General features: G+C 56.5%; 1 protein-coding gene across 1 annotated transcript in view; it reads left to right on the top strand.

Annotated features, from left to right (window-relative positions):
- The window catches only part of Ass1 (argininosuccinate synthase 1), a 37,467-nt gene extending 20,512 nt beyond the window's left edge, over positions 1-16,955 (top strand). Inside the window, exons 11-16 of the mRNA XM_003470940.5 lie at positions 1,104-1,188; positions 1,688-1,752; positions 7,805-7,936; positions 11,980-12,136; positions 15,558-15,623; positions 16,685-16,955. Of these exons, the coding sequence (XP_003470988.1) occupies positions 1,104-1,188; positions 1,688-1,752; positions 7,805-7,936; positions 11,980-12,136; positions 15,558-15,623; positions 16,685-16,739 (560 nt within the window). The 3' untranslated portion in view covers positions 16,740-16,955. The remainder of the gene's footprint in view (positions 1-1,103; positions 1,189-1,687; positions 1,753-7,804; positions 7,937-11,979; positions 12,137-15,557; positions 15,624-16,684) is intronic.
- Positions 16,956-19,784: the final 2,829 nt, after the last annotated feature.

Here is a 19,784-nt window from a genome sequence, read left to right as displayed (position 1 = left end):
GGTTCCCATTCACTCTCTAGTTAATTTATTTGAAGTTTTAATCTAATTATTAACTATTTTAAAGGCTAAGAGGCTTTCTCCGGCAGCAGCACCAACAATGTCACCTCTCATCTCTGGCAGGCCCCGGCCCATAATAGGACCCAGGGAGGGAGAGAAAGGGAGAGGGGAGAGGCGGGGGCCCCCAAGGGGGTGGCGAGGGGCTTAGGGTTCATTATTGGGCAGCCTTACATTTAATAGCAATTTACAACCAAGTTATAAAACCCCTGGAAATGGGCTGACAGCGCCTTGAGCGCAGGCCTCGGAGCGCCCCGCTAATAAAGACTGGAAAGGGGCTATTGAGGCCTGATTGGCACCCGGTGGCTGGCGACATGGAAATGAGCCGGGCAGATGGGTGGGAGATTAGCGGCCAACTTGGAGCAGCTTTCCTTTGTCACTGTTACAGCTCTCTTGTTAGCCCCCTAATACATTTATTGCTCATTTCACACTGCTCGAGAAAGTGCCCCTGCTATTCAGAGTCAACCCTGAACCACCCCCTGGCCCCCCCACCCGCCACCCCTGGACGTGGCCAGCCCTCCCCGCCACCACCGCGGGAATTCCGGCGCCTCCCTGCCCGAGGGTGGGTCCTGCTCACCCCGATCTGTCAGACGGCCCTGGTGCAGGTCTGGGGTGCCGGGGTCGGCTCGGGGGTCCGCCTGACAGATGTGGCGGGGGGCTGCGGTGCGCGTGCGCCAGGACCCTGCTGCACCCCGGCCAGGCGGCCCGGGAACGGTGGGACAGAAGGGACTGCAGGCCTAAGACAATGGTGGGGCGTGAAATTCAATTAGTTCAGGGCCTGTTTCCAATTTCACAGCCCCTAAATGCAAAAGGGGTGAGGAGAATGGGAGGTGGGGAGAGCGTTTTTATTGCACTTTCCCTTTCATTCCGGGGGCTCCCTCGCCCCGTCCCCCACCCCCCACCCTTGGAAGGAGTCATTTGAACTCCATATCTGTCACATGCGGTTAAGGCGTTGCGGCCAGGGAGGGCGGGCGGCGGGCGGCCCAAGCTCCTCCTGGAGTCCTAGCCCCAGGCCCACAGTCCCTGGCCCTCCCTCTCCTCCTGCCCAGGGGTCCCCGTGAAGGTGACCAACGTCAAGGATGGCACCACCCACAGCACCTCCTTGGAGCTCTTCCTGTACCTGAATGAAGTCGCGTGAGTGTCTGGCACCACCTGGCCTCCCACGGGCCGCCACGTCTGGCAGGCGTGGACCGCGTTGGCAGCTGGCGGTCACAGCCGAGGTGCAGGGGCCAAGGAGGGCAGGCCGTGTCCTCACTCCTAGCCCCAGCGCCCCCAGGACTCAGGGATGGTCCCACAGGAGAGTCCTCCTCATCCTCTTTGAGTCTCCTCGGCCCAGCTAGGTGACAACCTTGCCAAAGGGCCACAGGTCTTCCAAGACCATGGCTGGGCTGGGGATCAGGGCAAAATAAAAGATGGAAGATGGACGTGGTGAGAGCTGGGGCCTGGCTGCCTAGGTCAGAGAGAATCAAAGAAGCTAATTGAACTCAGAGCGACCCAAGCAATCCTTTCTCTTTCTGGGCCTCGATTTACCCATCTGTACAAGGGGCACTTGGATCAATCACTGTGGGGGCTCTGGGGTAGGCACAACAGAGCCTTGCTCCAGGGCCTCAGGCGTGACGGGCTCTTTCCACAGGGGCAAGCACGGCGTGGGCCGCATCGACATCGTGGAGAACCGCTTCATCGGGATGAAGTCCCGCGGTGAGTGAGCTCAGTGCCCCGGGGGACTGCGCCTTCAGTGACGTGGGAACGTGGCTGTTGCCGCCCAGGTCTTGGTGCCACCAGGGGCACCTCCTGTCGCACAGGGACCCAGAGGTCAGGCTCCCCGTGTTCAGTGGGCGGGCCGTGCAGGGCCGATTTCGTGGTCATTAAGGCTGCTTCGCTCCAGCCCAGCCGGCAGGGCCGTCTCCTGCCAGGAGTGGGCGCTGCGAGCCATGGAGCAGCAGGGTAAGAGCCCAGGGAGTGGCCGCCAGGGGGGCTGGGGAGGGGCAGAATGGGGGCCCAGGCACACACCATGCCACTTGCCAGCCGGTTCGCTGCCGTGCCCTCTCGCCTGGGACTCGGTGTCCCCTGCTGCAGCAGGGGGCTCTCTAGTGACTGAGAAGCTGCCAGTGTGTGTTAAAACGTCTGGGGTAGCGGGGCAGGGGGGACACTAAAAGGGCAGAGGACAGGGTTTCAGCAGGCACAGACCCTCTTGACAGGTGCTCAGGTCACTTTAAGGCTCCTTCCGCTGGACATTTTGCTGGGACCCTAAAACCCTGAGAGGGCTGGTGGGCAAAATTGAGTCTAGAAGAGTGCTGGCTTGGGGGGCGGATGTCAGGGCCTCTGTGCCAGGCGTGTCCTGCTGTACCCAGGGACCTTGGGCGTCTCTGGGCCTCAGTTTCCCCAAATGTAGTCCAGTCAGCCCGGGGGTGGGAGTTGGATCCTTTTGACTCTAACCTGTTTGATCTGCTGTGAAACGCTGTGAGGGAGGAGGAAGCCGCCTTCCCTCTTTCCTGGGCTTCCCCCTCTCGGGCTGTTATCCAGAAGAAACAACCTAATTGAAACTCTTGAGAAGGCCTCTGCAGAACAATGCAGCTAATCAGCTGCTGCCTTTTATCCGGCCTTATTTTGTCTCTTACCTATTTAACATCTAATTAAATGTCCGCTTTGTCTCCACTGCCCTTGGCAGCCGTCACAATGGTGCCCTCCAAGGCAGAGCTGGGCGGGACCTTGGGGAGCCAGAGCCCAGCACCTTTTCCTACAGAGCGGGAAACCAAGGCTCTGGGAGGGAGAGTGTGCTCCAAGTCCCAGGTCTGTCTGTAGCAGGACCAGGGCTGATGCCTCTGCCTAAGGTTGTGGGGGAGAGGGCTAGGGGCTTAGTTCTGAAGACACAGACTGACCCAGGTTCAAACTCCCAGATAATGCAGGAACAGGTGCAAAGGTGGCACTTGGTAAATAGCGGCCAGTCCCCGGGTGCTGCTGGGTGAGCAGAAAGACAGCAGGGCCCTCTGGGAGCAGGCATTGTGGTTCAGTGGTGGCCAGTACAGCACTGCTCTTCATGGCCTTCCCATGCATGTGGAATGGACGTCTGGGGCTGGAAAGGGGCAGGAGGCACCCTAGGTGCCCTGGTGGGGTCTGTGCCCTGGGAGGCCCAGGGGAGACACAGAGAAGAGCTGGTGTTGAGGGCCCTGGCTGTGGTGTCAGCCCTGAGCCTCAACTTCGCTATCTGTGAAATGGCCTGAGGTGCTATGCTTGTTTGCCCAGAACTGGGTGACAGGGGCGTCCTCCTCTTGGTGGGCAGAGCCACAGACCAGTAATAGTTTGTCCCTCCCCCTTGGCTAACTACGGCCTGCCCAGGAAAAGGGCACACACCGTCCTCACTGTGCCCTGCTGCTGTGTGTGCACCTCTGGGGAGAGGGTGTCCCTCAAAACTCAGAATTTAATACGAGAGCTCTACAACTGCCTGGGGAAGGAGGTCAGGATTCTGACTCCCAAGAATTTGCTGGGTGACCCTAGGCAAGTTGCTCTCCCTCTCTGAGATTCCAGCCTTCAAAGGAAGAACCAGACTCCGCCCTGCTCCCAAACCAGAGTTCACGTTGCCTGTTTCCTTGCTTGGTAGTTTTAGGGTGTACCATTTTGACTTCTCCACTGCAGACGTTTCTCTGTAAGAAAGCCAGAGTGGGTAGATGCCTGTCAGTGCCATGGGCTCCTCCGTGACCAGGCGCTCCTCACGTGCACGGTAACGGAAGCAGCCGTTAATCTGTCGTGTGAGGGCAGAGAGGAGACCCTGTGGACCGTGCCTCTGTGTACCAGGGAAATGTCATTTGTATTGATTTTACAAAGCTTGTAATTGAAATTCGTTAAGGGCTTGGGGTTGTTTGGCGGGGGGTGGGGGTGTGCTGGGCAGCGCTGGAAGCCTGGACCTGGGGTGGCCTGGGGTCAGGGACACAGGGCTGAGGAAGCCGCAGGTGGAGGGGCTCCGCTGTATTGTGGCTGTTGCTAGCGTCATTACCACATTATCTTTTTAACTCTGGAGGGGGGCTAATTAAGTGAAGTAAATGAAATCAGTGGGGAGGAGGGGCAGGCAGGGGGGAGGGCAGAGAAAGGAGCCCGCCCTGGCCGCCTCTGCTCGGGGCACGCCCCGCCCAGCCTCGCCTCTGCCTCTGCTGTGGCCTCTGCTGCATCTCTGCCCGCCCCGGCCTCTCTCCCCAGTTCAGGGAGAACTTTCCTGAAGGAAGGTGGTGTGACGGAGCCCAGGGAGCAGAGCCTCAGGTCCTCTGTGACACCAGGGCACCAGGGGCACAGGATGTCCGGAGCATCACCCTGATTGGCCTCCCATCACCATAGCAACCGCCTCCGGCCCTGGTACCTAGGAGGAGAGCCCTTGGGCTCCAGCCAGCCTTCCCTGTCCACCCCTTTCAAATCTTCCCTGTGAACCCCCACGGTGACCCCCACCGGCTCGACAGATCCCACTCGGTTCTGCCACCTCTCTCCAGCCGGGCAAACCTGGCAGCCCCGAGAGAACAGATGAGAGCTGAAGCCGAGGCAGCTGTGCAGTGCCCACCTCCGTCCACCGTCCCCCGCCCGCCGCTGGCTCCCGCCCGGCTGGCAGTAATTACGGCGTGATTGAAGCTGCTCCGCAGAGCACTGCTGACACCTCTGTCTCTTCCTGTAAACACGGGGAGATGAAAATAGACACTTGGAGCCGCTGCGCGTGTCACTCGGAAGATGTCTGTTGTCTCCTCCGTGGCGGCACGGAGGTGCAGCTGTCACCGTGGCCTGCTTTTTGCGCAGTGGTTTGTGTGCTGACTGTCAGGAGCCCCAAATCCACAGTCTTTAAGCCTCAGGTTTCTGTCACCGTTTTTTTTAAGTCACTTTTTCCTCCAGAAGAAATATACAGAAATCGTGGGGACCCCTGAGCCCCCGCGGAGAGAGGGAGGAGCTTTAAAATGCACCCCACGCACCCCTGTGCACACAGGCCACACTGTCTGACCAGTGGCAATTAACTGATACCTCCCGAGGAAAGGAGTGGAGACGTTAATTTACTGCCCCGGCTGTGACCTTTTGCAGCTGCCTCCCAGGTGACAGCCTAGGCTGTTGGAGGCCCAGGTAGCGCTGCCTGGGCCACCAACCCCACCTATGGGTGAGCAATAGCCTCCTTTCCTAAGGGACATCTATGATGGGCTGGTCATGGCTCTGGAACCCTGTGTTCCCTCCTCCTCCTTGCTGGAAACTGGGAAGTGGCACCAGGGGTCCGTCCCTACAGGGCCATCAGCCTGTGGACTCACCAGGTGCCCAGGCAGGTGCTCTCAGAGGACGTCTGTGCAGCCCTCCAGGGGCAGAAAGACGCGGCCTTGTTTCCCAGACAGGTTGCTGCCTGGGGCTGGGAAGGGAGCTGAAAATGAGGCTCATACAGCCAGGCCAAGTGGGGCTTTCCATAAGGCTTCTAAACCCAGCGGGGCTGCAGCTCTCCAGAGTCCCCTGGAGGAGGGGACAGGCACCAGGGTGGCGCAGGACCCCCAGCATTGTCAGCCTGCAGCGGGGTCCCCTTCCACCTCTGCGGCGGGCAGTGCAGGATTCCACGGCAGGGTTTTGTGGAGGCTGCAGAACGGGCTGGCTGCTTTAACCCGGGGTGCTGGGTTCCGAGTCTGCGCCTGGGGGAGTCAGGGGAGGTCAGCCGGCTGCGCAGTGGCTGCTGGGAAGGGGCTTATTCACGGCAGCAAAGTTTCTAAGATAATTGCACACTTGCCCAGGAACCTTCCTGGTCTCACCACCCTGCAGGTAAATGTTTCTGAGCGTTCTGCCCTTGGCTCCCTATTTTCCCCCCGACATTCATTCATTTGTTCGTGTATTTTGTGGTCATGGAGATTGAAGCCAGGGTCTTCGCACTGAGCGACAGCCCCAGATTTATTTTTTTCTTTCACCTTTATTTTGAGAGTGGGTTCTTATTAGGTCCCCCTGCGGGGTTCAAACCGGCAGTCCTCCTGCTTTCACTCCCGGAGTGCCAGGAGGACAGGCCAGTGCCTGCTTTAAAACAGACTGCAGGACCGGCGGGCTTTTCTTTTCTTTTTTTGGTGCCAGGGATTGAACTCACGATCTCCCACTTGCCAGGCAGGCACTTATGCCACTGATCTATATCCCCGGCCCGGCGGGCTTTTCTTAATGGCTTGAGGCCATCAGAATCCGGAACCATCCTGTCCCCCAACCGAGCAGTGGCCCCCACACATGGCATGGACTGGACTTCACGGCCCTGGTGTCTGGGCACCTGTGTCACTCACACCTCACACTCAGGTGTTTCTTTCCTGCACTGCTGAGCACACAAGGTTGCTTCCCAAAGGCCCGTAGAGGTGCGTTGGGCCCGAGACAGGAGACTGAGATGCAGGTCTTTTCCCCTGCGGTTGGCCAGGTGACCTTGAGCAAGTCACTATCCTGTTGGGGCCTCAGCCTTCTCATCTGTAAAACTGGTGCATTGGATCATTCCACAACCCAAAGTCTGCCGCGGGAGCCCGTGGTGTGCAGGGGCCCTCGGCTCCCTCCATACGGTGTGACCATTGCTTCAGTTTGCTGCCCAAGGTCACTTGTGTATCAGGTTTGCAGCGAAGTTAGCTAAGTCAGGAACGTGATCAGTAAAGGCTTTTCATTCCAGAGGTGCCCGGACTGAGAGACCAAAGTACACAGGACACAGCGCGGACTGTTTTCAGGATTTGTGTGCATGTAGCGCAGGGGCAAAGTCGAGTTCACCCCTGGGGTCGGCGTGTGCTCTGGGGCTTTATATTATTTTATTTTACTTTATTTTAAAGCCACCAGCCTGGAAAGGTCATGGTGGTCATTTCTGACAACTGAGAACTGGCCTCCTGAGGCCATGGTGATGTGTTGTGGGAAGCAGGAGCTTCCAGGGGAGGATTTGGGGGATTCTCCAGCTACTGCCCACTGCAGGCGTCCGTACTTCGGAACCCAGCTTGGCCTGTGTCACCGCAGCCCCTGCCTGGTCAAAGCAGGTCAGTTTGTAAGTGGAGAACAAGGTGTGCTGAAGGAAAGGACCTGAAAAAGTCCCTGTCGCCCTGACCTCCTGGGTTGGGACCTCTGTGGCCAGGTGACTCGCAAGCAAGCAGACAACACTGATGGGGGACCCTGCAGTCAGCCCACAGTTCTCCCTCTTGCAGGCCCTTCTCCTCATGGCCTCAGTTTCCCCATCTGTACAATGGGGCCAGCCCAAATGGCCACTCAAGCCCCGTGCCACCTCAAGTCTCTCTCGAGAGATGTGCTTGCCAGGGAGCCCACAGCTGAAGGTGGCCGGTGTGTGCACACATGTACACGTGTGTGGGAGTGCATGTGTGTGTGTGTGTGTGTGTGTGTGTGTACAGCACGCCCTCCCCGGTCTCAGTGGAAGGGAGGAAGGGATATTTGGGGCCCTGGGCCTGCCGTAGTTGGTTTAATTACAGGTTTTCAGCCTCGGGCCGGTGGGCAGGCGTCGGGAAGGAGGGGGGGCGCCACTTGGAAACCCTGTCATTTTCCAGCGTCTGAGGGCCTCTTCAAAGGGGGGCAGCTAGACATTTTCTCCACAAGCCGCAGAGTGGACTGTCGTGGCCCCAGCGTGAGCGTAATGACAGCCGCGTTTTGCAGCAAGCTGGGAGTGAATGGGTCCACCGCTCGTCTCCTGTCAGATGAGTCGTTATTATTTGTTTCATTTGCTGACAGTTTGGGTTTCACGCGTTTCTCTCCCTCTCTCTCTTTTTTTTCTCCTTTTCCCCCTGCCTGGAAAAATCGCTAGGTATCTACGAGACCCCAGCAGGGACCATCCTCTACCACGCTCATTTAGACATCGAGGCCTTTACCATGGACCGAGAAGTGCGCAAAATCAAGCAGGGCCTGGGCCTGAAATTCGCCGAGCTGGTCTACACCGGTGGGTGCCCGTCCCCTCCTCCCAGGCTGCCCTGCCAACCTCCGCTCAGGGAGGGCTCAGGGAGGGCCCAGGGGTGCGGGACGGGGTGGGGAGGCCAGGCGCCCCGAGGGAAGTGCAGAGGGAGCCCCACCTCCCTGCCCGCAGCTCTTCCTGTGACAGCAAGGCCAGGGGGCATCGTGTACCCTCCCAAGGGCAACCGGCCCGCAGCCCGCATAGGGCAGGTGCTGGGCACCACTGAGGGACACGTGACTTCCCAGGGGTCCTCACAAGTCTCCCTGGAAAACTGTGGCTCCTTTTACAGATAAGGAAACTGAGGCTCGGGGCAGGAGGGATTTGTTCAGAGCCCACATTGGCCTCAAGGAGTCTGAGTCTGAGCTCGAGTCAGACGGTCCCCACGCAGGACCAGAGCCGCTCTGAAGTGCTGGGGAGGGGAAACAGGGTGAACCCACGGGGCAGCCACGGGCCGAGCCCCCAGGCCGCAGGCGGGTGGACAATGAAGGATGACCTCTCGTGTCTCACCACGTGTGGCCCCAGCCATCCTGGCAAGCAGACAGCTTCTTGCTTGGTCCTGCGAGTCCCAAAGAGACAGTCCCTGGGCTGCATTCAGCCTGTCACCTGGTTTATTCAGCCATGAGCTAAGAATATTTTTTTACATTTTTGACATTTGGAAGGAGGAAAAAAAGAACTATTTTAGTGACATGTGAAAATGATATGAAATTCAAATTTCAGTGTCCAGCCAGGCTTGGTGGGGCACGCCTGTCATCCCAGGACTCTGGGAGGCTGAGGCAGGAGGATCTCAGCCTGGACAACTGGAGTTACTCAGCAAGACTGGTCTCCAAATAAAAAATAAAAAAGGGAAGAAGGAGCTGAGGACATAGCTCAGTGCAAAAAAGCTCTGGGTTCAATCCCTAGGACTGCAAAACAAAATCATTTCTTTCAGTGTCCAGAAATAGCTATCGTAGACACAGGGTTGCATCCACATGACCTGTGGCTGTTGTCAGGCTGTGGTGACAGATCTGAGCAGTAGTCAGCTGTCCACCCTGGGCCATTCCTGCGAAGTGCCTCCCTGGCCCCAGTCTGTCACGTCTTCTAGGTGGCGTGGGGAGCCCCTCCTCCTCTCCCCCTTCCCCTCCTGCACTGAGACCCACCTGTCCACCCCAGCCTCCCAGGAGGGCCTGCCGGGCTGTGACACTGGCTGACATTATTCCTCCAGCCATTGTCCCTCTCCTTGCCAGGTACAGACAGGTGCTGAAATGCCATTGTTTCCTGCGGGCTCTGGAGCTCCGCAGGGTTTCAACTCTGAAAGGTGGATTTGGGCTATAAAAGTGGGAGCGTTATTAAGTCATGGCGGGGTGCTGTGGCAGGGGGAGCACCTGGCCCTGCCGCCTGCCCGTGCATGCGTAGAGGCCAGACAGGGGACAGGCACAGGCCTTCTCGGTCCACGGTGGCCAGCCTCCTCCCCCTGCTGTTTTGCTGCTAGTGCTGGGCTCCAAGCTGCCCTCCCCCCCTTTTTATCATCGGTGTTGTTTGTTGTTTTGAGACGGGGGTCCTGCTATATAGCCCAGGTTGGCCTCAATCTCAAAGTGATCCCCCTGCCTCAGTCTCCCAAGTGCTAGAATGACAGCCATGTCTGCTGTGACCAGCCTGATGAGTGCTATCTAATCTCAGCTGCACAGAGGCAGGGAAACTGAGGCCAAGTCAGGCAAAGGCCCTCATCCCAGGCGCAGTGGCCGATGAGCTGGGACAGCTCTAGGCTCAGGCCAGGTGGCCTCAGAGGCCAAGTTCTTGGTTATTCCAGTAGATCCCAGGGGAGCCGCTAGTGTGGGCCAGGGAGCCCTGGGTGTCCGGGCAGGCACAGTGCCTCTGCTCACACTGCCTGCATCCAGTCGCCCTGCGTCAGCCAGTGACAAGCCCTCTAAATCCCAAAATGAGGTGCAGCTATTACGAGATTTAAAGGAAACAAAACCTCTGGGTGGAGGCATGGGGGGAAGACGGCGGGGGAGACCGCGCTGGTCCAGGTCAGTCTGCTAACATTAGCTATGCCCGGCCCGCAGGGTCAGGCCCAGCCGCTGGCAGCAGCTGGGGCAGGGGGGGCTGTCAGCTGCAGCTCCCCACTCTAGGACACACCCAGGTCAGCCCAGGGTGGCAGGGGGCTCTGGCTGTGTTTTCTCCTGGAGCCTCAGTTTCCCCTGCTGTAAATTAAAGCACACCAGCCCCAGAGCATACCAAGGTCTCCTCCTGGTCCCAATTTGGCTCTTGGGGTATAGGCCCCACCATTCTGTTGTAGGACACAGGTAGGGAAACTGAGGCATGAGGAAGCCTTTCCACCTGCCCCAGCCCCTCTGCTAGATGCCCTGGTTCTGTGTGGCCACTGTCTCTGGGCCTGTGTCCCTGGGTCTGTCCAGCCGTCCCTCCTCCCCTCCCAGTTTCCTGATCTGGCTGGATGAGGTTCAGGGAGACCCTCTCCCTTCAGGAAAGGTGATCTCCAGCAGGACCCTAGCTGCAGGACTCTGGAAGGGCATCTCATGCATGGAGTATAGCTCATCTCTGCCCACTTGCCTCAGTTTCTCCTGCAGTAAAATGGGTATAATGTACACATTGCACAGAAAGCTGTCCTGAGCTCTGTGTAGTATGCTTGGCATGGCCTGAGCCATGGGGGAGGGGAGCCCACCGTGGCTCAGGCCTGGCTAGCCCACAGCCCATGTACTGGCCTGTGGTACCTCCCGGCTGAGTGCCCTGGGAAAAGAAACCTGAGCCTGAGACCCCTGTGGGGTGAGGACAGGAGATAAAGGCTGGGCCAGCTGCTCCCACTCAGACCTCTGGCCTCCCTATCTCTAGCTGCATCTCCACCTGCTTTTCAGCCTGGGAATGTAATGGGGTAATTGCCCGGCTGGGAAAGCCCAGCACAGAGCCCTAGGAGGGTGGGGGTGGGGTGCATAGTGGTCCCCAGCCGCTGCCCAGTGGTGTATTTGGAAAGGTCTTGGGCCACTGTCCAGAGTTCTCCATCTGACCTGGACTCAGCCGTGGCCTTGCTGTGTGGCCAGATTCCACCCTGTCTGGCCTCTGTGTCCCTGTCTGTAGTAAGGACTGGCAGAGGTGGTGGGGTTCACCACAGAGCAGTGCTCAGCACCTGTGTCAAAGCTGGGACCTAGGGACTGAATAGTGATAAATAGTGTCCCTCTGTACAAATGCGGAGACAGCCACAGGTCAAGGCGGGGCCTGGACACCAGTGGGTGAGTGGGGACCCAGCGTCCTCCATCCATGCACCGCCAGCCCCTGTGCCCCAGCAGGTGCCCCAGGCCCGGGCCTCTGACAGTGGCCCCAGCACCGAGCCTGCCTGGGCTCTTATCAGGGCTGGGGATCACCGCCATCTGGCCCCGCAGCTGCCCAGGTGGGCTCACCTTCCTAGCTCTATTTCAGAGAAACCCTATGCCCGCCAGCACTGTCCCTCCCCCACCTGGCCGGGGCCACCTGTCCGCCCTCCACAGAGAACAGAGGAGGCAGCGGCAGCACACAGGTCCTGGCCTGTCACTGAGCCCAGAGCGGCCAGGACTGAGCAGCGACCCTGACCTCCCTGACCTCAGGCCTTCCACTTGTGCATGTTAAAATGCTGGAAGCTCACAGGCTGCACACAGTAGTTCAGTTATTTGGGGTTGGGAGGGTCCCCGAGATCCCTATTCATAGCAGCCCCAGGTCTGACACTTGCCCAGTGCAGGGCTCCCCATACAGTAGTACTGTATCGTCTCCACTCAAAGATGGGGAAACTGAGGCATGGAGAGGGAAGGCCATGAACTCTCAGTGTGTCTGACCCTGAGCCACTTGCCCTGGGCACTGCATAGAAGTACCAGGGCATGTCCTCCACTGGGTCCCTCATAAGGGCATGATGTCCCAGGGTCCAGGTGAACAAGACCAGGCCTACAGCCCAGTGATCACAGCATGAGGCCTGGGGTGTACCTCCTGTACCCCATCCTCTCCACACTGTGGTCCCAACAGGCTGGCAGCACTGTGGCCTCCCAGGCGCCCTAACTCTTCCCTCCCTGCAGGTTTCTGGCACAGCCCCGAGTGTGAATTTGTCCGCCATTGTATAGCCAAGTCCCAGGAGCGGGTGGAAGGGAAGGTGCAGCTGTCTGTCTTCAAGGGCCAGGTGTACATCCTCGGCCGGGAGTCGCCCCTGTCCCTGTACAACGAGGAGCTGGTGAGGTAGGTGCCCGCGGCTGGGCCTGGAGCTTGTGGCTTGTTGGGCTGACTTTCTCAGCAACCCACGCTGAGCAGGGTCAGGCACTTTGTCACACAGGAGGCAGAGCCACATGGTCTGTGTCCTCAGGGGACTTAGCAGGGCACCTGGGGAGAAAGGCATCGCTCAGAAGCTCATGAGTTATGCAATTGGAAAATGCGCTGGGCTGTAAGGAAGGAGCAGCTACTCCAGCTGGGTATAATAGTCGGACTGCAGAGCTTCAGTTGCCACCGAAACCACAGCATTGCAGCCATTAACCTGGTGTATAGGGCAGGCGCTTCCAGGGCAACACCACACGTGCATGCGAGGTTCCCAGCCTGGGAAGGGCCTGGAACATCCCACACACTGCAAGAGCTCCTTGTGGGGAGGAGGAAAGGGCCAGGCTGTAGAGGAAAGAGCAGATCAGATGTTCCTAGGTGATCCTCATGGCTGCACTGCAGAGAAGTCGAGCGGGATCGGAGCTGATGGCCTGGGCCAGGTTGATGTCCCTGGGATCAGAGGAGCCAGCGGAGCTCACAGATCTTGAGGAGATGGCCCTGGATGGGCTCGGAGGTGGAGGGAGGGTGGTCCGCAATCACCCTGGCTGGCAGTGATTGCAGGAGGTGATGGGGTGCTTGTGGAGTGCTGGGATTATGGATGTGTGCTGTCGTGCCTGGTCGGGAGTTTAGATATTGTGGGCATGGGTCTCTTAGAAGAACCATGCAGGCAGCTGGTAGACACATGGTTGATGACTTTGGTGCGTTACTGTTCTCTGAGGCCACGAGCCAAGAGGATCTGGTCTAGGGCAAGAGGAGGACGAGCCCGGAAGGGGTCTCTCTCGAAGGTCCTGGTGTGGAGTGGCTGAGAGGGAGCTCGGGGGGGCCCGGTCAGCAGAAGGCTGGTCATTGTCCACACCGAGGCTGCATCACACTCAGCAAAAGGCCAAGGGTCTCCTTTGGCGGCCATGTGGCCGCACCAGGGGTGGGGCAGGCTCCTGGGGGACAGGCAGCCCCGGCTGACCCGACCCCGGCGCAGCCCCAGCCCGGCCCAGGCTGAGGCCGGCTCTTCCCTCCCGGAGACCAGTTGGGAATTAAAGTACGAGTTTTGTTTGGCAGTCAATATTATTTTTTTCTTCCCCTTCTCTTTGCCTTGTTGAGCTGCTCCCCCCTTCAATCTTTCTAAACACTTTATAAGCCATAAATATAACCGAATCAGTTGAGATCAGTCGGGGTAAATGTCAAATTATCTTCTCTCTTTCTCTCTCTGGCTCTTTCTTCCCTCCCCCTCCCAATCAGCAGCCTCTAATAATCCGTCCAACCCTTCATTAAGCCTTACAGTTGCACTCAGGGAGATTAAATGAATAAAGTAAAAAGGGAAAGGGGGAAAAAAGAGAAAAAAGCAGAAGCATTTATTCTCACTGTGTCTCCGACCATTTCCCTTTTCTTTTTGATTTCTACATCGCTGACTTGAAAGCCCTTGAGTGACAGCGTCACAGGGACCAGCAAGGAAGCCGCGAGAGGTAGCAGGGCTGGAAATGCCGTGGCACAGTAGGTAGAAAGTAACGTAATTATAGAGCAGGTCAGAGCCACTCGAATGAGCAAAAATAAAAGCGCAGAGGTTTTCTGTAGACCGTCAGGGGAGGTAAAAAAAAAAAGGAGAAGAAAAAATCATTGTAAACTCTTTCTCCATCTCCCCTCCCCAAACCACAATCTTAAAGAGCAGCTTTCCACTCCTAAGAAACACCCCTTGGAACTGTCTGTGGCCTCGTGGGACAAGCCTGTCCGCTAGGGAGCCCCTCTGCAGGGACCCCTGTCTTGGGGACCGGAATGGGAGAGTTTGTGCTAGACAAGGAGAGAGACCAGACGGACGCGCAGGGGCCCTTCAGGCAGGCGGGAGATTCTGATGGGGTGGGCCTAGGTCCCAGAGCCTGGGGGACAGTTTGTGCCTGGGGCGAGGGTCCCATCGGGATGTGTATGCTCCACCCAGCCCCGCTGCCCCAGCAGGGTGTGTCACAGGGATTGCGGAGTTGCTGGCCATGACGAAGTCTGCCGTCTTCTGTCCCCTCAAGGAGCACACTGGTCTGGCCGGCTCCTGGTGGCCTCAGCACCCGAGCCCTGGAGGGAACCTGGAGATGGAAGCAGGGAAAGACAGAGGTCCAGGAGGGGACAGCATAGGTGTGACCACTAGAGAGTTCACATACCGGCTTACGGTCAGGACCAGGGCACAAGGGCTAGGGGCGGAGCCCAAATCCTGGACAACACACCAAGCCACGCAGGGTAGGAGCAGAGACCTCGTTTATTCTTGCAAGGAACCAGGCAGAGGCACAGCCTCAGAACTGCTCGGGAATTGCTCCCTCTCCTCCTGCCTGACTGCACCCCAAGGGGTTCTCCAGAGGACAGGCCGTCTTCTCATCATCCAGAACCTGGAGACTGCCTTATCCTGAGCCTGGAGATCTGCAGACATGGAAACGATGCATGATGAGAGGTGGTGAGGGACCGTCTCACTCTCCAAGGCTAGAGTAGGGGCCTTGAGACCATGGTGCCCTGGATTTTCACTAATCAAGGCGGTGGGTAATTGATTGCTTATGTCTGTCCGGCACCAGGCGCCCGCTTACCTGTCCTGGCTTCCTCGGCCACAGGCATAGCCTGGCCTGGCCAGTCACGAGTGCTTCATAAATCTCTGAATGAATGAATGAATGAATGAGAAGTGAATGAATCAATACATGAGGTCAAGCTTACATGATTTCACTGTGCAGAGAGGAGCCGCTGTCCACTGTGGTCTCAGGGCAGAGGGCACATTGCCCGGGGCTCTGCAGAGGCATTGCTGGCAGAGCTGACTTGCAAACCTTGTCTCCAGACTGACCGAGAGCTGTGGCTGGGAAAGCCCAGGGAGGACACCTAAGAGATGAGCATGAGAGAGCCAGAGGCTCTGGGATGCGGAGGATGGACCGTTAGGGGTCCCACTGGTTGGCCAGGCGGGGAGAGGTGATGCAGGGGGATGACCCATAAATGCTGGTGGCTGCCCTATAAATTAAGAGATACCATCTCCTGTCCTGGCACTGAACATCAGCTGTTCCCAAGCCTTTCCCCTGGGCCCAGAATGGCCCTGAGGACAGAGCAGGCTTGGGTGTGTCTGCAGGGGGTGGGCATGCTGGCCTTTGTAGGACGATTTCATGGAGCTCTGGCTGGCAAGCTGGGGCTTGAGCGGAGGATGCTGGGTGCACTACCAGGTCCCTCGGGTGCTGGCAGGGTGCCCGGCCCAGAACAGAGCTCCCAGAATGGGACAGCAGTGGATGAAAAGCCACAGGGCAGGCAGGTGACGGGCTTGGAGCCTCATGGGGGGTGCCGGCCCTGTCCAGGGCTGCCTCCCACCTGGCTGAGCCAATGAGCTCCTGCCCTTTTCCTGCAGCATGAACGTGCAGGGTGATTATGAACCCATCGACGCCACGGGTTTCATCAACATCAACTCCCTCAGGTGAGACGCCTGGGCCCGGTGACGCCCTGACGCTGCCCTGTGCCTGACCCTCACACCCAGCCCCTCCAACCACAAGCTGTCTGCTTGCTCCTCCTCGATGGGGCAGGTTAGACACAGACGTGGCCTCCATCCATGTCCCTGTCCCTAAGCTGGAGGTCTAGCTGTCCACCATGCAAGCCACATACATGTCCACAGTCCACTCGTGGTCTGAAGTCACAGACGTGGTTGGAGCCCCAGCTCTGCAGGGAGGGTCTCAGGCCCCTTCCCGACCACAGGAGCCACGAGGCAGGCATTCGCCACACCTGCCCCCTGGGTGCGGGTGCGGTGAAGGCTACTCTGTGGGAATCCAACATGTGTCCCAGAGCCGGGCTCGTGGGAGGAGCCCGGTGGCTGACAGCAGGCGGGCTCAGCGGCAGGCTGGCGTGTTCAAGGGCAAGCAAGGTCGCTCCTTGCCAGCAGCTGCCGTGGGCTAACCTGCTCCCAGGCACACTCTTAAGCTGCCTGTTTTAATTCTTGCACAAATATGCAGCTTCCTGGAACCGCACCCAGAAGGGTTAGGTAACCTGCCCGAGGGCACACAGCTAGGAAGCCCAGGAGCCGCGTGGCAGACTCCTGTCTGTCCTGTTCTGGGTTTGGCACCACTATCTCTCTCCTTGCCCAAGCTGCCTACGCCAGGCTGCGTCTCTTCTCCCAGAGAGCCTGCCTCTTGTTCCTGGGGCACCTCCGACCCTTGGCTCCCCCTCTCACCGCCCCGCCTCTCCCCTCTGTTTGTGTTTTATGACTATAAACCCCTTCAAACAGCCCCGAACACACGGGATTTCATAATGGCCTCTTCACAGCGCCCATTGCCAGCGCAATGCTTTGTCTTCAACAATGACAAACAGTGTTTTCCCGCTAAGATAAATTAATTACATTATCCTGATTGGAGGGCAGGAGGGACTGGGATGGGAGAGGGGCTAGAAGAAAGGGACATCTTCACACACAGCTGCCCCCGCCACTGAGCGGAGAGCGTGTTGTTATTGTTAATTTACATTTCCCTTTGTTTTGAAACTGGATTCCAGGCTGAAGGAGTATCATCGGCTGCAGAGCAAGGTCACCGCCAAACAGACCGCCTGACAAAGGGTCGCGCCTCGGCCTTCCCGCGCTGCAGGTCTCCCCAGAACAGGCGCCGATTGTGCTGATAATTTGTAATTGTGACTTGCTCTCCCGCTCGCCTGGCAGCAGCAGAGCCGGACTGCCCCCCCACACCCCCAGCTTGCAAAAGTGGTCATTGGAGGGTGGGGGGCCACTGTGGGGAGCTCTAAAATGACAATTAAAGAAAAAGGTATAGTAGTCTTTTTGTTTCTGGATTTCTCCAGAGGAAGGTGTGTGTGTGTTTGCGTTTGTGTTTTTCTTAGCCCAGCCTTTGTGCCTTCTTATTCTGCCCAAGGCCACCGTGTGCCCAAGAACCCGTGCCCCCGGGAGAATCTGCCTTCTCTCTGCTGACAGAAGCTCGGAACCCACAAGTGCCCACCTTGGGCAAACTGTAGCCCAGCAGCTGGGATTTCATTACCAACAGTGGCTGTGGGACATGTGCCAGAGAAGCCGAAGGGAATTCTGGTGACATGCTAGGAGAAGGTAGGCGCATGGCCTACAGGGGACTTCTGGGTATGGTGCCCAGGACCAACCCTGCGCACACTCCAGTGTCACAGCCAAGTGGCACAAGAGTGGCTTAAAGCTGCCTGCGCTGTGGGGGATTGAGATCCTGCAGTAAGAGAATCCTGGGCAAAGAGGAGAAAAAGCAGGCACAGAATCGGGCATGTGCTGTGTGGGCTCCAGCAGCCGTGATCTCCCCATGGCCAGTGGAGAGGCAGGGTCCATCGAAGCGTTATTTATACCGTGACCCTGCCCCCTCAGTCCAGTTTGATTGGGCCGTAGATGGACACCTGATCTGAGCTGGGCCAATGGGAACCCGAGTCCCAGGAAGTAGGCTGCAACACAGGGCCAGAAGAGAAAACAGGTCCACCCAGGCCTCATGGGTGCCAGGAAGGGTAGAAGGAATGTGTTTAGTCTCCCCTTCCCCATCCTGGTCCTCACAACGCTAATGGCACAGCTTGCCCTGGAGCCCCCCAAGATACTTTGTTCTCATAGCAAGTTGGGGACTAAAGCTCAGTGGGGAAGTTCTGCCCCCGGTACCCAAAAGCATCTGACTAGGGGGACCTGAGCACCAGCTGCTCTGGGCTCACCCGGTGTGGACTTGGAGCCTGAATTTGGGGGGCTCCCGCCGGGGCCTGAGCTCACGGGCTTCCCTTTAAAAGCAGTTCTGCTTCTAAATTCCTCCTCTGCTTACACCTTACATCTCACTGAGGTTTCCAAAGAGCCCTGTGCTGTGTGTGCTTCTGTCTCCACTTCAAGAGGCGGCGACTGCTCTGCAGACGAACAGATGTGCTGGTCTGCTCTGCTCAGACAACAGAGCTCTGGCCTGGCTGACTCCAGATTGTGTGTCCATAAGATGCTTCCTACTTAACCATAAACTGGTTTCGGTGCCTGCACCCCTGAAAGTCCAGCACTTAGGAGGCCAAGGCAGGAAGATGGCCATCAGTGTGAGGCCAGCCGGGGCTACATAGTGAGACCGTTTTTCAAAAAATCAAAAACAGGAAAACCTAGAAATAATTTGCCTGTCATTTTACTATCCAACTACAAATACGGCTTGCCTTTTGTAGGTTCATTTTCAGTTATTGTCCCCCTGCTTACCCTTTTTCAAAGTTATTGATAAAACACTTCTTGTGGGATCGAACCCAGGTCCTCATACATGTTAGACACACCCCTGAACTATATCCTCAGCCCCATCAGCTCTTATCTTATAGTACATGACTGTATGTTCTGTACCTTCACATATTTGTACTTTATGTACTTTGCACCCTGGTTTTAAAAACTTAACACACCATTAATGCTTGTCTGCACCATTAAAAATCGATCTCCATAAACTTTTTCTTTTGCCTTTTTGAGACAGGCTCTCACTATGCAGTTCATGCTGGCCTTGAACTCATTTTGTGCTGACCTCAAACTCCCAGCAATCCTCCTGCCTCAGCCTCCCAGGTGCTGGGTTTACAGGCATATGCCGCCATGCCCATAAACATTTTCAGTGCTGCATAGTATTCTACCATGTGGATACTCCCTTGCTTCTTGCCCATTTCTAGAGTAGTTTTTCCACATTCTAAATTATTTTTTCTGCCTCCCACTAGATTTCATTGAACATTGTTGGTACCTGGCTTTTTAGCTATGTCTATTTTTGCTTTTTAGTGGCCTCTGCAGGGCTCATGATACACGCCCTTAACATGGCCTAGCCTACCTTCAGTGAATATTATGCTACTTGAAATGTAACATTAGAACCTCACAGCTGTAGAACTTGAAGCAGTTTTTTGGTTTTGTTTTGGTTTCTTGAGATGCGGTCATGCTACATAGCTCAGGCTGGCCTTGAACTTGCAGCAGTCCTCCTGCCTCAGCCTCCCTAGTGCTGGGACTGCAGGCGTGTGCTACCACACTTGGTGTTCTCATTTTTAAAAAAACTCTGAGGTCTTTTTCTTTTCCATGCAAATGTTAGGAGCAGATTGCCAATTTCTTCAAAAAGCCTGCTAGGATTTTTATCAGTGTTCCACTAAAACAAGGGGCCATTTAGAAGAAGGTGACCATCTTACCAAGTTTTCTCATCCATGAACATGGTATACCTCACCATTTATTTGGGTTTTGTTTAACTTCCCTCTGCAATATTTTGCAGTTTTTCTAAGTTCAAGTTTCCCATATTTTTGTTGTTTTGCTGATTCTAATAGTTTTATTTTTATGGTACTTAAATGAAGTATTAAATTTCCTAATGTTTACTGCTGGACGTAGATGTACCTTTGGGTCTGTACTCAACTTTGCTACGTTCACTCACTATTTCTAGTACCCACTGTGCGGGCCCATTTTTGTTTCCTACATATATGATCAGATAATCTTCAAATAAAGGCAATTTTACTTCTTCCTTTCTTATATTTATCCCACTTCTTTTTCTTGCCTTACTGTACTGGCCAGAAATACCAGTAATATGTTGAAAAAGACAGAGAGAAGGAAAGAAGAAAAGAAAGAAAGAAGAAAGAAAGAAAGAAAGAAAGAAAGAAAGAAAGAAAGAAAGAAAGAAAGAAA

The sequence above is a fragment of the Cavia porcellus genome, unplaced genomic scaffold (assembly GCF_034190915.1).
Source record: "Cavia porcellus strain 051 isolate PalLab524CR breed Dunkin Hartley unplaced genomic scaffold, mCavPor4.1 scaffold_49, whole genome shotgun sequence".
NCBI lineage: Eukaryota > Metazoa > Chordata > Mammalia > Rodentia > Caviidae > Cavia > Cavia porcellus.
This window is presented reverse-complemented; position numbering and strand designations above follow the sequence as displayed.